Source organism: Colletotrichum karsti, assembly GCF_011947395.1.
Source record: "Colletotrichum karsti strain CkLH20 chromosome Unknown Scaffold38, whole genome shotgun sequence".
Classification (NCBI taxonomy): domain Eukaryota; kingdom Fungi; phylum Ascomycota; class Sordariomycetes; order Glomerellales; family Glomerellaceae; genus Colletotrichum; species Colletotrichum karsti.
The window spans coordinates 213,488-226,795 of NW_024065938.1; the positions used below are offsets into that span (position 1 = coordinate 213,488).

At 52.9% G+C, this 13,308-nt stretch overlaps 4 protein-coding genes across 4 annotated transcripts; 2 read left to right on the forward strand and 2 right to left on the reverse strand.

The window, feature by feature from the left end:
* Nucleotides 1–1,078: 1,078 nt before the first annotated feature.
* Nucleotides 1,079–3,189, forward strand: CkaCkLH20_10153 (het domain-containing protein; the record flags this gene model as incomplete). Its single annotated transcript, XM_038892867.1, has 2 exons — nt 1,079–1,394; nt 1,517–3,189. The coding sequence occupies 2 exons, from the start codon at nt 1,079–1,081 to the stop codon at nt 3,187–3,189; spliced, it is 1,989 nt and encodes a 662-aa protein (XP_038741787.1).
* Nucleotides 3,190–3,440: 251 nt separating this feature from the next.
* CkaCkLH20_10154 (peptidase family M28) lies at nt 3,441–5,035 on the reverse strand (the record flags this gene model as incomplete). The annotated part of the gene is made up of 3 exons (XM_038892868.1): nt 3,441–4,507; nt 4,564–4,871; nt 4,932–5,035. 3 exons carry the CDS (start codon nt 5,033–5,035, stop codon nt 3,441–3,443), a joined length of 1,479 nt encoding a protein of 492 aa, XP_038741788.1.
* Nucleotides 5,036–7,954: 2,919 nt separating this feature from the next.
* On the forward strand, nt 7,955–9,252 carry CkaCkLH20_10155 (uncharacterized protein; the record flags this gene model as incomplete). The annotated part of the gene is made up of 2 exons (XM_038892869.1): nt 7,955–9,094; nt 9,208–9,252. 2 exons carry the CDS (start codon nt 7,955–7,957, stop codon nt 9,250–9,252), a joined length of 1,185 nt encoding a protein of 394 aa, XP_038741789.1.
* A 1,465-nt stretch (nt 9,253–10,717) lies between these two features.
* On the reverse strand, nt 10,718–11,575 carry CkaCkLH20_10156 (alpha beta hydrolase fold protein; the record flags this gene model as incomplete). Its single annotated transcript, XM_038892870.1, has 1 exon — nt 10,718–11,575. One exon carries the CDS (start codon nt 11,573–11,575, stop codon nt 10,718–10,720), a length of 858 nt encoding a protein of 285 aa, XP_038741790.1.
* Between the last annotated feature and the right edge of the window lie 1,733 nt (nt 11,576–13,308).

Consider the following 13,308-nt stretch of genomic DNA (forward strand, 5'->3'; position numbering starts at 1 on the left):
TATCGTAGATCGCCTACCAATTTCACTTGGATGTTGGTGATTCGGAGTGGCGTGGCCAGGCATAGAACCACAACTCCTTTGATCGACTGCGCTGGTGATCGAGGAGCGGGGCCCCTTAGAACGACTTGTTCTTCTTCAAGTCTTCAATTTCTTTGTTAGAAAATGATAGATGCACCACTCATCTCATGGTCACTGTAGTATACCTGATATCAAACAAGGTTGGTTTCTTGCGTCGCATCGTTCTCAATAACATTGGTATCAGAGTCGCGCAATTCCTCAGTGGTGATAGATTGAGAGATACGCGATTGAGTTGGGTATTCCGAATACATGTTACAGCCTGAGGCCTGTTATTCAACTATAATTATATTACTGTGAAGCTGATAGACTTGATAGCACATATGAAACGATCTCATGCTTTCGCCGGTCAAGAGTCACACGGCAACCGATCCTGAATCTCTATTTGCAATTTCAACTTGACCGCTACACAACTCCTACAGAATTCTATTCGTTGTATGATTCAGTGCACACATTGATGTCGGAGTCGTGGATGCATCTATTGCAGTGTTCCAGTTGCCAGTCATTCGGCGATCCAAAGTTCCTCGCTAAGTGACGGGACCCAGAAAGAGGGTCAGCAAATGAGATTGCTATCCGAAGAATGTTGGGCCGCAGCTAGCCATCGATCTCACTGCCGTTCTGTGTTTGATTGCTATCAAAAGAATTGTGAGTCAGACTTCCATGTCAGGCCAACCAATCGACATCAACCAACCTCGATGAAGTCCATGTAGCGTACAGCAGACCGCTTACAAATGTTTCTACCCCGGATTTTACCTCCTTCATCCGAGTACTCGGTCCTGAGATCTGTGTATCGGACATTTTGAAATTGTCCGTTTGCCGTCGCCAGAATCGGCAGAGCCTGACCCCCGGTTCGTCAGCGTTACTACTTGGCACATGCACACGTGGCCAGGTACGGTTTGCGAGCGGCTCTTGATCAGGCTGTGTGCATCCATCCACGTAAGCATCGCATCTTGCCGTCAGCTTTGTGTCCATCTTCCACACAATCCAACACGTCTGATCAAACATGCCCTGCGCAATCTGTCACGACTTCACAGGCCCGGCACTGGCGGACACGGGGGGACGGCATCGGAACCACCTCAAGCTGGACATCCCGTGGCAGGATTTTGTCACTTCCGCCAAATCGTGCCGTATCTGCGAGATTATACTTCGGGGCTCGAGGGGCTGTTTTCTCCAGCACGAGGTCAAAGAACCGGAGATCGTGTCCTGCAGCATCAGCTTCTTGTATCTCCGCGAAGAGGATAAAGATGACGACGTCGACAAGGAAATCCGGTTCCGAATGGCGGATGGGACAAAGTTCGAGATGTCCATTTTCGTAAATGGTAAGCTAGCGTTACGGTCCAGCCGGCTAAGTGAGGGCTGCATCCGCTGACCGAACGTGTTGGCCTTATCCCGGACGAATGGGACTCGATGCCCTTCTACGATAGAACTTCACTTCGAACAGACTCGCAGGCCGCCATGGATCAGGCATTAGAATGGATCGAGGATTGCCGAGGTAAGACCCACGAGTTTTGTATTGCACCAGATGAGGCAAGGCTCCCGAGTAGAGTTGTTGATGTCGGATTGGATGATGGACCTGTCCGCTTGGTGCAGACTCGGGGCGAGGTCGCTTCATACGTCGCTCTCAGCCACTGTTGGGGTCTGAAACAGATTATTACTACAACGACTGAAAATCTGCAAGAGCATCTGCGGGAAGTCCCTTTCTCGAAGCTGTCAAAGACGTTCCAAGACGCCGTCACGGTGACTAGACGCCTGGGGATTCGGTACATCTGGATCGACTCGCTCTGCATCATACAGAACGACCGCAGGGACTGGGAGGTCGAGGCCGCGAGGATGATGGACGTCTACAGCAACTCGTACCTCACCATCGCCGCCACTCACTCGTCGAGTGGTGACGGGGGCTTGTTCCGGAACACGCCCGATTTTGAAGTCTCCGGCACGACGATCACGGGAGAGCCCTACCAATTGTTCTTCCGCGAGAGAATAGACCACCACCTCGAAGTCTCTCTTGGGGATTCAAGCTTCAGCGAGCTCGACTTCGGAGGCCAGGTCTACGGTCACCCCACCATCAAGGACTACCCACTACTCACCCGGGCCTGGGTCTTCCAGGAACGGATGCTGTCTACTCGCGTACTTCACTTCGGCCGCTACGAGCTCTTCTTCGAGTGCCGGTCCGATCTCCAATGCGAATGCAGCGGGATAAACAACCACGGCTCGTCGCAAACGACGCACGCAACCGTCACAAAGCTCGTCCACGCCGACGCCCTCGACAGCCTGATCCCGGGCAAGGAGTGGCACGTTTACGCCAGCTACTACATGGCGCAGCTCTGGAGGACGCTCGTGACGTCCTACACGTGTCTCGGCCTGACCAAGTGCGAGGACAGACTGCCTGCGATGGGCGGCCTCGCGAAACACATGGCGCTGCGTAGAAAGACCAAGTACCTCGCCGGTCTGTGGGAGAACACCCTGAGCGACGACCTGATCTGGGCGGCCAGGTCGGCTGGCAGTACGTGGAGGAAGCCGAGACCGGACCCTCGGCCGGCCCCGTCGTGGTCATGGGCGAGCGTGCAGTCGCACGTGAATTATTATGACGAGATTCTGTTTCTGGAGGATGAAGACGATGATATTGACAGTCCCAGACATACGGAGGAAGATCGAGAGCCTTACCAGCACTTTGCCAAGGTCGAGGAGTGCTGGGTCGAGCGTGGTCCGGTGGACGAGTATGGTACGATCGAGAAAGGTCAGGTTCGTCTCAGAGGTCTCCTCGTCAAGGGTGTTTTGGGTAGAACTACCGTCAAATTTCAGGGGAAAGAGCACGATGATTACGCCGTTGTTTTCCCGGATGGATTACGATTCCAGATAGAGGCGGATTACCTTCTGGAACAGCCCGGCCGTAGCCAAGTCCTCTTAGGGGCAGAGATATGGTGTCTTCGGATGAGTCAGATTCAGGTCGGCTGCAGAGACCATCTTTTCTCTCTTGTCTTGCGGCGAGTGAATGGTGCGGAGGGAATCTTTGAGAGGATAGGGTGTTTGCTGGTGATAGCTACTCCGCCTCCGGTTGATGTCATCGGACCGATCTACGCCTCGGCCGAAGAGGGCAGCGTTTGCATTGAATAGGCTGTCGTCACAGCTTGAAAGGCGAGTTCCTAGATACGTCAATGTAACGTCACAGTCAATACCAATTCAAGATAACATGAGACAACGTCGCCAATACGACAATTGTAGGGTCACAGATTCAGATTGGTCAAAGGCTTTAGGTGAAGTTCTCTCGACCAGGTCATGACATATTTGGACGACTGTAGGATTTCGTTCAATATTCCGAAGTCATTATTGATTACCATGTGTCTATCTATCCTAGCAGTGGCATTCTAGACGACGTGGTCATCACCGTGGCTGCAGCTCTTGGCGTGCTCCGCCTGCTCAGCCGCGAGAGCCCACTTCTGGAACTCGCGGCGGATAGCCTCACGGCTGCGGCGCGCCGGGGTAGTCTTGGTGCGACGGGGGAGGCCAGCGGGCAGCTCGTTGGCGAAGTCGGCGGCGACACGGGCCGCGGCCTTGGTGTTGATGGTGATGGCGTCCCAGTTGATGTTGTCGAGGGTGTCGCAGGCCAAGTGGTAGCAAGGGTCGGTAGGAGCACCGGCACCAGTAAAGATTCCGGAGCTGGGGATTCCGAGCTGGAGGAAGCCGACGTAGTCGGAGCTGCTGCCGAAGCCGCCGAAGGCAGCGGGCTTGCCCTGCGCGGCGATGTAGTCGTGAATGGGCTGGGCACCGAACAGATCGCCCTCGTTGTCTCCGAGGTAGACGTTGTAGACCGGGTTGATGGAGCCGATCATATCGTAGTTCCAGTAGAAACGGATGGCGTCGGCCTCAGCCTCGGAAAGCTGGGCGGTGTAGTAGAGAGATCCAACGAGACCGCTTTCCTCAGCACCCCACCAGATGAAACGGACCTTGTTCTTGAAGCCAGAGTACTTCTTGAAGGAGCCGGCGATCTCAAGAAGGGCACTGGTGCCAGAGCCGTCGTCGTTGACACCGGGACCGGCCTGGACGCTGTCCAAGTGGGCACCGAGAACGATGACGTTGTTGGGGTCGCCCTCCTTGGTCTCGGCAATGATGTTCCAAGTCTCACGCTCATCCCAGACGGCATCGACGATCAGGTTGACCTCAAGAGTCTCGCCCGCCGCCAGACGCTCTTGCCAGGCGGTAGCAATCTCGAGGGGGATAAGACCGACAGGCACCAGCAGGCCCAAGTTCTCGGCGCTCAAAGTAGCAGAGCTGATGTCGGTGCCTGGGGTCTGGTTGTAAAGAATGACACCAACTGCACCGGCAGCCTTGGCAAGCTTGAGCTTGTCAGAGATGGCGCAGACGCCGCGCTTGACGAGAGCGTGCTTTCCAGTGGCATCAATACCCTCCCACTGGTCGGCGAAGCAGCCAGAGCCTGTAGATATCGAATCAGCATTTGCCCCTGCAACTATACTGTGCTGTTGATCTTACCTCTCTCATCATCGACGGGAATGTTGATGAGCGGTGCGGTGTCGCCGTCGGGAAGCGAGGTGGGGTGGTTGTACTGGAGGCTCACGACGTAGACATCCTCGCCGTCGGGGCCAGTGACCTTGAGCTCCCGGGTTTGAGCAAAAGTGTGGTTGAAGTACTGGACCTTGGTGTCGAGTTGCTTGGCGAAGCGGGTTTGGACGCGCTCGAGGACGTAGTCGGACGAGGCCTTGTAGCCAGGAAGGCCGAAGGCACGGTTTCCACCGTTGTCGCGGGCGATCTTGTTCAGGTTCCAGAGGTTTCGCTCGAGCCTGGGAGAGGGGCTGTCAGTCGAGCTCATGGAAGTCAAATTGCGGATAGCGGTTACTCACTCCTTGGTCAGGATGTCAGCCTCCGCCTTGTCGGCAGTGAGGGGGTCGGTCGCGAAGGCACGCAGCGCGAACAAAGCCGCGGCGACAGCTGAGGTGGTCTTCATCGTGGATGATGGAAGCTATTCACAAGCTAGGTGAGTGATTGGCAAGCTTCGATGGATCCCAACAAGTGGACTGGCCAACATAAGGAAGCTTTCAATATTGAAGCCGGGTGGCGCTGGGGCTTTATGTTATTCGGGTATCTTGGCCTCCATGGCTTCCTGTACATGCCAAGACGTCGCCTGCTGGATTGCGCGATAAGACGACATACGGTGATATTGCTTCAATTGGTGCGACCGCATGGTAGGGGCAGCTCTCCCAAATTGCTTGGAAGCTCAGGGAATAGCTGTGCCCGGGCCCAGGCGAGCGTTGAGTTCAGTTCCGGGAAACAATGGCAAGGAACCCAAAAGATTGGTCCCTGGATGTTTTCCATATCATGCCGGTCACTGAGGCATGGCTGCAGACGGGCGATGCTACCTCGGGCAGGTGAGCGACGTCGGGTTGTCTTGGCGAGAACTTTTGCTCGAGAAAATTGCGAATGTTGGCCCAAGATTAACCGTTGTGGTTGGCGAATTGAATGATGCTAGCACGCGGAGAGCAGGTCGAACATGGAGGCGAAGAGAGGTGACGGAGGGAAAACCATCAAGGACAGGGGCGCGACTTTTGCTTCTGGGTCCAGGCGGATCTTTCCCCTCTAGCTCTGTGGATCATCACTGCTTCATCAGGCAGGTGCCAAGCCTCATGAGAGGGGATTTAGAGTGGTGGCTGAGGTGAATCATGCCGGGGTGTCATTGTTTATTTCTCAATTTCCTGCCGTGAGGACGAGCATCGAGCTTCTTGTGCTTTGGTGCAGACGATAGTGACGATGACATCCAGAGCAAGACCTTCTGAAATTTTACTTTCTCAAAATTGAGTTGACAATTGGCGTGAGTGAGGCCGCGTTAGCATCATGAGCCCCCAAGGCAAACTGTCATCCTGACTCGTCTTGACAGAGGAACCAGAGAGCCCATCATCAAGCCTGCGTGCGCCTCTGTGCCTGCATATGCACTGAGCATTCGATGTTGCAGCGCAGTCCCAGCCAAGTGATATCTAGGCGAAATCGCGCCACTGCCAACGTCCTCATCCAGAGAGCCGATCAAGCCGATTTCAGGACAATCGACGGCAAACATCGTTCATCCTACATATGCTGCATTTTAGGTCTTGAACCGACGGGAACCGATTCGCCAACATTGACAAGCGCCTTACGGTTCGCACACACTGTGGCCAGGCACATACGTCAACTCATCTCTCTGCTCTCGATTTCGTCATTTTCCCAGCAGTGTCCCAGTCTATCAGTCTACCCATTTCTGCTCAGGCATCCGGCCAAGATAACTTGAACGGCATCGGCCTCAACGGGCACAGTTTCCGATCGGGAAGGCGGCTTGCTCTTGGCAATAACAAGCAACCAAGGGACTGGGCAAAGCGGAGAGGCTTTCACTTGCAGAGTTCCCTGCCCCAGTCGTGTCCGCGCGCCGAAGATTAGACTCAAACCCCGCACGAATGGAGTGCCGGTGCGGCGACTTTACAAGCCGGAGGGCCGGCACTTGGCCGGCGCAAGTTAACGAAGACGAAGTTTTGCTAATTTCCCTCACTTGCTCTTATATTTATATTTTGAATGTTAACATATTAATGAAGACGTGGCTGCGATCAAATGGCCATGATGACGAAGATTGACGTACAAGGGCGCTGTACACAGTAGCGGCGTCAATGACGGTGAATCGGAGAGATACGCGTCTCTACCATGAACACAAGGTTTCAAAATAAGCTTTACGATCAACATACTTACCAAGGTCTCCAAAGTCATGCATTTCTAGTGCCCGAGCATTCGGGTCTCCCTGTCGCTGAGCATGGTATTTCATGTTCGGGTACCTTGATGGCCGCGAGTGACGTTCTTGGGTCTTTGCAGCCCTGCATACCTTGCCTATTGCCTGGGTAGGAACTTCGTAAATTACCATGTGCTGTAGTGGAGTCTTTGCATATTTGGATAGTTGTTCAGGACGGATGTAATCTGGTTGTAATGTCGCAGCTTTAGCTTGCAGTATGCCTGTTGATAATGGGGCATTGCGGCTTATCGCAAGTTGTGAAGAACGGCCTGGTGTTTTGCCAAGGACAGTAGAGAACCTCGATAGGTTACTATGTACAAGCTGTAGATCTATCCTATTTGTCAATTGTCATCGATAAAAACATCAAAGCAAGAACAGGCAATCGCAGCAGCTTCCACCTTACTGCCAAAAGTTCTTGCGTATTTATAAGTTCCATTGCACCACATTGTGTGTGAAGGTACCATTTGATAGTCATCAGAAAAGTGTAGAGAACTATGCCTAGAAAGTCGAAACTATTGCAATTGTATCTGCGAGAAACAGGCTTCTGCGGATTCTGAGTAAAAACACAAAACGTTCTCGTCTTACAGAGATAACTATGTTGTCCTCTACTTACAATAAGTAACATCACCAGAGGTTGTCCGGCTACCCAGTAGCGCATTTTAAATCTACGACTACATCGTTATTAACATTGCCATTCATATAGCGTCTAGTCAATTCACCAATGTTCTATTTACTTCTTTGGTCATAATTATTCAGTCGGTATGATAGGCTGAGTTGAGCTTGACGACAACCTCCTGAATTTGCGATCGCCGATGCCGTACTAGTCGCCTCGACGTTTCCTCGGCCAAACGCAACGAATCATGTGCCAGCTGGGCATCAGACGTCGCTTCGCAGCCTATCAAGTGCTACCTACCATAAGCACGCATTCTCGTGATTACCGACGCCGACTGCTGCCTGCTGCCTGCTGCCCAAAGTGCAGATCTCTTCGACATACTTCCACGTTTCCTTCATAACCGCGCGTCATTCAAACCTCTGACTAGACCTCAGCCAGAGATCACAGTTTTATTGACCATCTTGAATCCATCATACCAGGTCGACTGGCCAGAACTGGTCTCATCCACAATGTGGCTTATCAATGCCCAGACTCTCGCGCTCGAGGAGTTCCTCGACAACGCCGCGCCCAGTTATGCAATTCTTTCTCATACCTGGAAGACCGAAGAGGTGTCTTTTCAAGATTTCCGAGCCAAAGATCCTGTTACCATAAACAAGCTAGGTTACACGAAGATCAAGGAAGCTTGTGCTAAGGCTCTGGAGTACGGATACCAACACGTGTGGGTCGACACCTGCTGCATCGACAAGACGAGCAGTGCAGAGCTATCGGAATCAATCAACTCCATGTTCAAATGGTATGAGGCTGCAGAAGTTTGCTTCGCGTACCTCTCAGATGTCCCGCCGACCAAAGACGCAACGGACCCCGCGTTCGTCAAGTCTCGCTGGTGGACTCGGGGATGGACGCTTCAAGAACTTCTCGCCCCGAGTAAACTCGACTTCTTCGCGGCAGACTGGACTGTCATTGCAAGTCGCGACGACACAGCCTCTGCCATTAGCAGCATCACTGGCATCAACGAGCGCTATTTACGCAGCCCAAGCTACGGTCGAAAATCTCGTCTTGGGTCCCTGGCGACAGCAAGCGTTGCCGAGAGGATGAGCTGGGCAGCACGGCGGACGACGACAAGGACCGAGGACATCGCGTACTGCTTACTGGGAATCTTTGGCGTCAACATGCCACTGATCTACGGCGAGGGCCCGAAAGCGTTCATCAGGCTTCAAGAACAGATCATCCAAACGTGCTTCGACTCAACACTTCTCGCTTGGAACCTGTCGGATGAGTACGGCAGACCTCAGCCTTATGAGGAAGCAGCCGCTTCATCCCCGGTCCGGTCAGCGTTGAAGATGATCGTCGGCATGGACCACCCATGGGCTGCACGAGAGCAACCTCACTTCTCTGATCCACCTGTAGGGCTTTTAGCTCCTGGTCCTGAGCACTTCCTTCTCTGCAACGACGTCGTGGAGTGCGAGACCGTGCTCATGTGGACCCCGACAAGCCGAGGGCTTGAGATCGAACTGCCTGTATCGGCAAATACGTGGGCATACGCGATACTCCCTTGTCGGCTTCGCAGCGACCCGTGGACCCTTATCGCGATTCCTCTCACGATCCACGAAGGCGGTGCGTACTCGAGAAGCTCTCACTCAGCAATGCGAGTAAGCCATCGCACGTGGCACCAATGGGCCATGAAAAGAATTCTGTTGAAGACCAAGATACGCTCTGGCTTCGATACAGAGCCAGTACCCTCTTGGTATATTTGGATAAACAGCTTGCCGGCTGGTACAGAAGTACTGGAGGCCTACTCACCGAGTGACTCACATTCCCCTGAAACGCTGGTACCAGTCTTTGCACAACGAGAAAAGGAAATCATCGCACCTTCTCTGTATGGTACAGTTGCGGTATTGCTCGAGTTCAACGATACAAAGGAAGTTACCACAGTCTTCATGAAGGTCGCCAAAACGCAACCTTACCTGGCCTTGAGCTCATGGCTGTGGCCGCGCAAATGGCCTTGGAGGAAGGATACCGGGCTATACCACCTTGAGTACTCTCTGGCCAATCTGGAATCTCGCGACGGGGTTCTGCCATTGATAGAAGATCCGTCGTCTCTCCGGTTTACAACGGGATCTTTGGTTCTCAGAGACTCCTATTTACGTCTTAAAGTAGGCCACCGAAGTCTACTTGATATTCCAGTCTTCGATATCGACATCAAACGGTACTCAAGAGGTTATTTCTCGTTACCTTTTGAGCTCTCTGTGGATCATTCTCTGAGCTGTCTGGTAGACATGATCAAGCGACAGCTTCCTCTACCATTTACGCTGATGATGCGCTGGATCCAGAAGCTAGTACCATGGCATATCTCACTGCTACCCATCGCACTTCATGTTACCATCTTGACCGGGTTTGTGACTGGTTTAGGGACAGATTTGGGGCTCAACATGTCTCGTTGTATCTGCAGAAACGAGTGTTCGACCGGGAGACTTTTGGACCTTCTTCGATATCTTCTAGGGCCACTCATGCATTGGGTGGCATGGGACTGCTTGATGGCCGTATATTCCTTTCACTTGGTACCCGCAATCACATATTTCGCGCCTCGGTGGTCACGACAGGTTAGGTGCAAACGAGGAATGCTGGCCGCCTTGATTGGCACTTGTTTGGGCACAATGGTCTTTAGGTCGTCGCTCAATCCAGGCTTGGGCCCCCCTCCGAAATCAGCCTTGGCTCCCCTTTTCTTTCAGACTTCGTTCTGGATTTCTGATGATATGGTCTATCGGCGTCAGCTTTTCTACCTTTACCCATTGATTGTGGGGATGTGTGGTCTTTATCTAGTGTTTCTCCAGGGTATGGATTACGCGATCCAGAAAGAGTGTGAAAGGATTTGGAGGCAAAAGACACTTCTTCTCGGACATGGCACAACGTCAATGTGTCGTGGCACTCAACCGATCTACCCCGGAGGACAGGTGTATTGGTTCTGGAGAACATTCTACAAGATATATTGGTATGTCTGGGAGTATCTCATTGATGATAGTATACTGGTCGGCCTCGACTTTTCGTGGATAATGCTTCGGGATATTTCTTGAGGAGACCTAGAATGTGGCCACAGATGCGTTTTGTGCGCAAGTCTGTTCAAGCAATGTTGTCTCCAGTCGTGACAACTGAGTTGGCTGCAGTCAGGCACTTTGTGTCGAGCATCAACCGCGAGGAAGGAGATTCATCAGGAGAAGAGATTCTGGGTATTAGAATACATGAATGTTGTCAAAGCCGGCGGCATAGAAGCTCGCTCATACCAAACCGATTCTGACAAACCACTTCTTCAACATATGGTTCACCTTATCGCTCTTTAACTGAAAGAACCAATGGCCTGCGCCCTCGACGAGATGTACTTCGTCTAACTCGGTGCTTGGCGAGAGGTAGGTTTTCTCGGTACTGACCCAGAAACTACTGTTACCCAGCGTCAAGCGAGGGCACTTGATCTTTCCATCATGCTGGGCAACGGATATTTCTCGTCGTCCAATGCCGTTAGGGTCACCCAAGCATGCCCAGCACTGCGCCAGTACAACTTCCATGCTACCCTGAGCCGCTCTTCGTCCCACCCACGTGTTATGCCATGCGGGAACAGTGGGCGGATACAGTGCCTCTCCAAATAACATCACCAAGTTTTGCAAGACTTGCTGCGGATCCGTGAGGTATTCGTCGGCAGTGGCGGACGGGACCGAGTGGAGCGCGTCGAAGACGACCAAGGCTCGGGTGAGATCGGGACGCACGGAAGCGAGGTGATATGCGACAGCGGTGCCGAGTGAATGTGCGATCAAGACGACGGAGGAGATGTTCAAGTGGCCGAGTAATGCGATGAAATCATGTGCGGTGGATTGCGGGTAATAATCGACGATTGTCGGGTCCGAGTCGGGACCGGGCCATGATCGGATGTTCGGTGTCGGGTCCGGGGCCGACGAGCGGCCCTGGCCTCGGGGGTCCGGGGTGATTACACGGAAGCCGTGTTCTAGAAGGAAGGGAACTTGCCAGTTCCAGTCGTGAAGGTCGCATGTTATCCCTGGGATCAACAGAACGACTGTTGCATCTTGAGGGCCTTCGTCTAGGTAGAAGATGGATATCTTCTCGTTGCGCTCAAAGAAAGGCATTGTGAAATATCCTAAATACGTAGACTAAAGCATCGATACGATCTTTGCAACGTCACGCAGCGTTCTAAATACCTCGACAATCTTTATATTATAGCTCCTGGGACCGTGTTGCGTGAAGTATGAAAGGCTATCACAGCTTTGAGTAGATCCCGAATATTCCCGTGTGTCACCAAAGACGGTCATGTTCTCCTGACCGTACGGATGCCTAGATCTCATGTCCAAACATCTTCGGGTGAGAGCCCGGGAGGCGCCGACATAATACCCGGAATCCGTAAGACGGTCTCTAATCGGGCAATCTGAAGAGCCGCTCAACCGATGTGTTGGACTTTGGTCTCATTGCTGACATCGCGGGTATGGGAGGGCCTAGGCTCATTTGCAGATGAGAGGTAAGCAATTCAAAGTAGGGAGATGATTCTATTTCTTCACAACGGGGCCGGTGGTTGACGGCACTGGGCTACAGCCAGAGAGCTATGCTAAGCGAAAAAGCCAGGCCAGATTGAGATCTGTCGGCCGCGGAGATGCGCCACCCAGACTTGCTTGGCAACAGTATGTACCCGCTTGAGACGGATGTGAGAGATGTGTGAAGCTCTGCCGTGTGACAATCCGCGACCGTCGAGTATTCTGTCTCTTTGACCCCTCACCGGCCTCGAAGCGTTGTAGAAAAGGCCATCATGAAGTCGCCGTGTGTGATGGCTCAGAATTAGCGACGCGGCGTGAATGAGATGTCGAAGGCGCATTAGGGCCGGAGGAAGACCCGTTCTTGGCAAAACGCCGACCGGCGGCTGCTCCCTTCGCTTCCCCGCGTGGCCCCGAGAATGTGGAGGTCAGCGCACGCGATGATGGGTTACTCGGATGGACTCGAGATGTCTGTCATCTGCAATGTGCTGGTATGATGATGTGGGCTGTCGCCAACGTGTATGATGCCTCGATTCGACGACAATAGTATTTCCTTCCATCCTCTTTGCTTTTGCCAGATCTCAACCCAGTTGTATCGACGTGGCACGACATGAAGTAATATCGAAAAAGTGAGACCCAATGAGAAATATGACCGCCCAATGGCGGACTTTGATAGCGCTGAGCTTGCTTTTTACACAGCTCCGCCACCGCTAGACAGGGCGAGATGCAGTCAAAGGCCGACATGATAGGTCACTTCATGTCTACGGCAGCATTGGAAATCACGCAGTGAGGCGCGCTTCCACGTATCTCGATTGCAGGACGGCTGTGCCGCCCGACTGATGAGAGAAGCGTTGCCGTTTATTCCTTGTCGGCGCGTGCAGACACGATGAAGCGAGTTGATCGCCGCATTTGTTCTCATCCGATTGATCTCTCAACGGCTATCTGCATTGTTTTCCCGATGCTGCGAAATTCGTCATTGGGGAGACTGGAAAGCTGTCATAAAGATATGCATATCGAGAACCTGACGTCTATCGCTCAAGGCCTTCAACGGTGGGTGCTTCGACGGTTCATCTTGAACGACCACGGCGGCCTGGCATTTTCAGCTCATCATAGACTACCCTATCCGGAAGTCTCATGAGCACTGATTAGTGAGCCACAGAGACAGGGCTTGGTATGTCAAACAAGGTACAAGGGGTCCAGAATAGTCTGCCATTGCCCTACCTATCTGATAACCGGGCACCTGGGATGAGAGGCACCAGCTTCGATGGCCCATTTGAGACCCCATGAACGCCACACGAAGTTTCTCAGTAGCCCTGTGTAAAGCGGATGCGATCCGG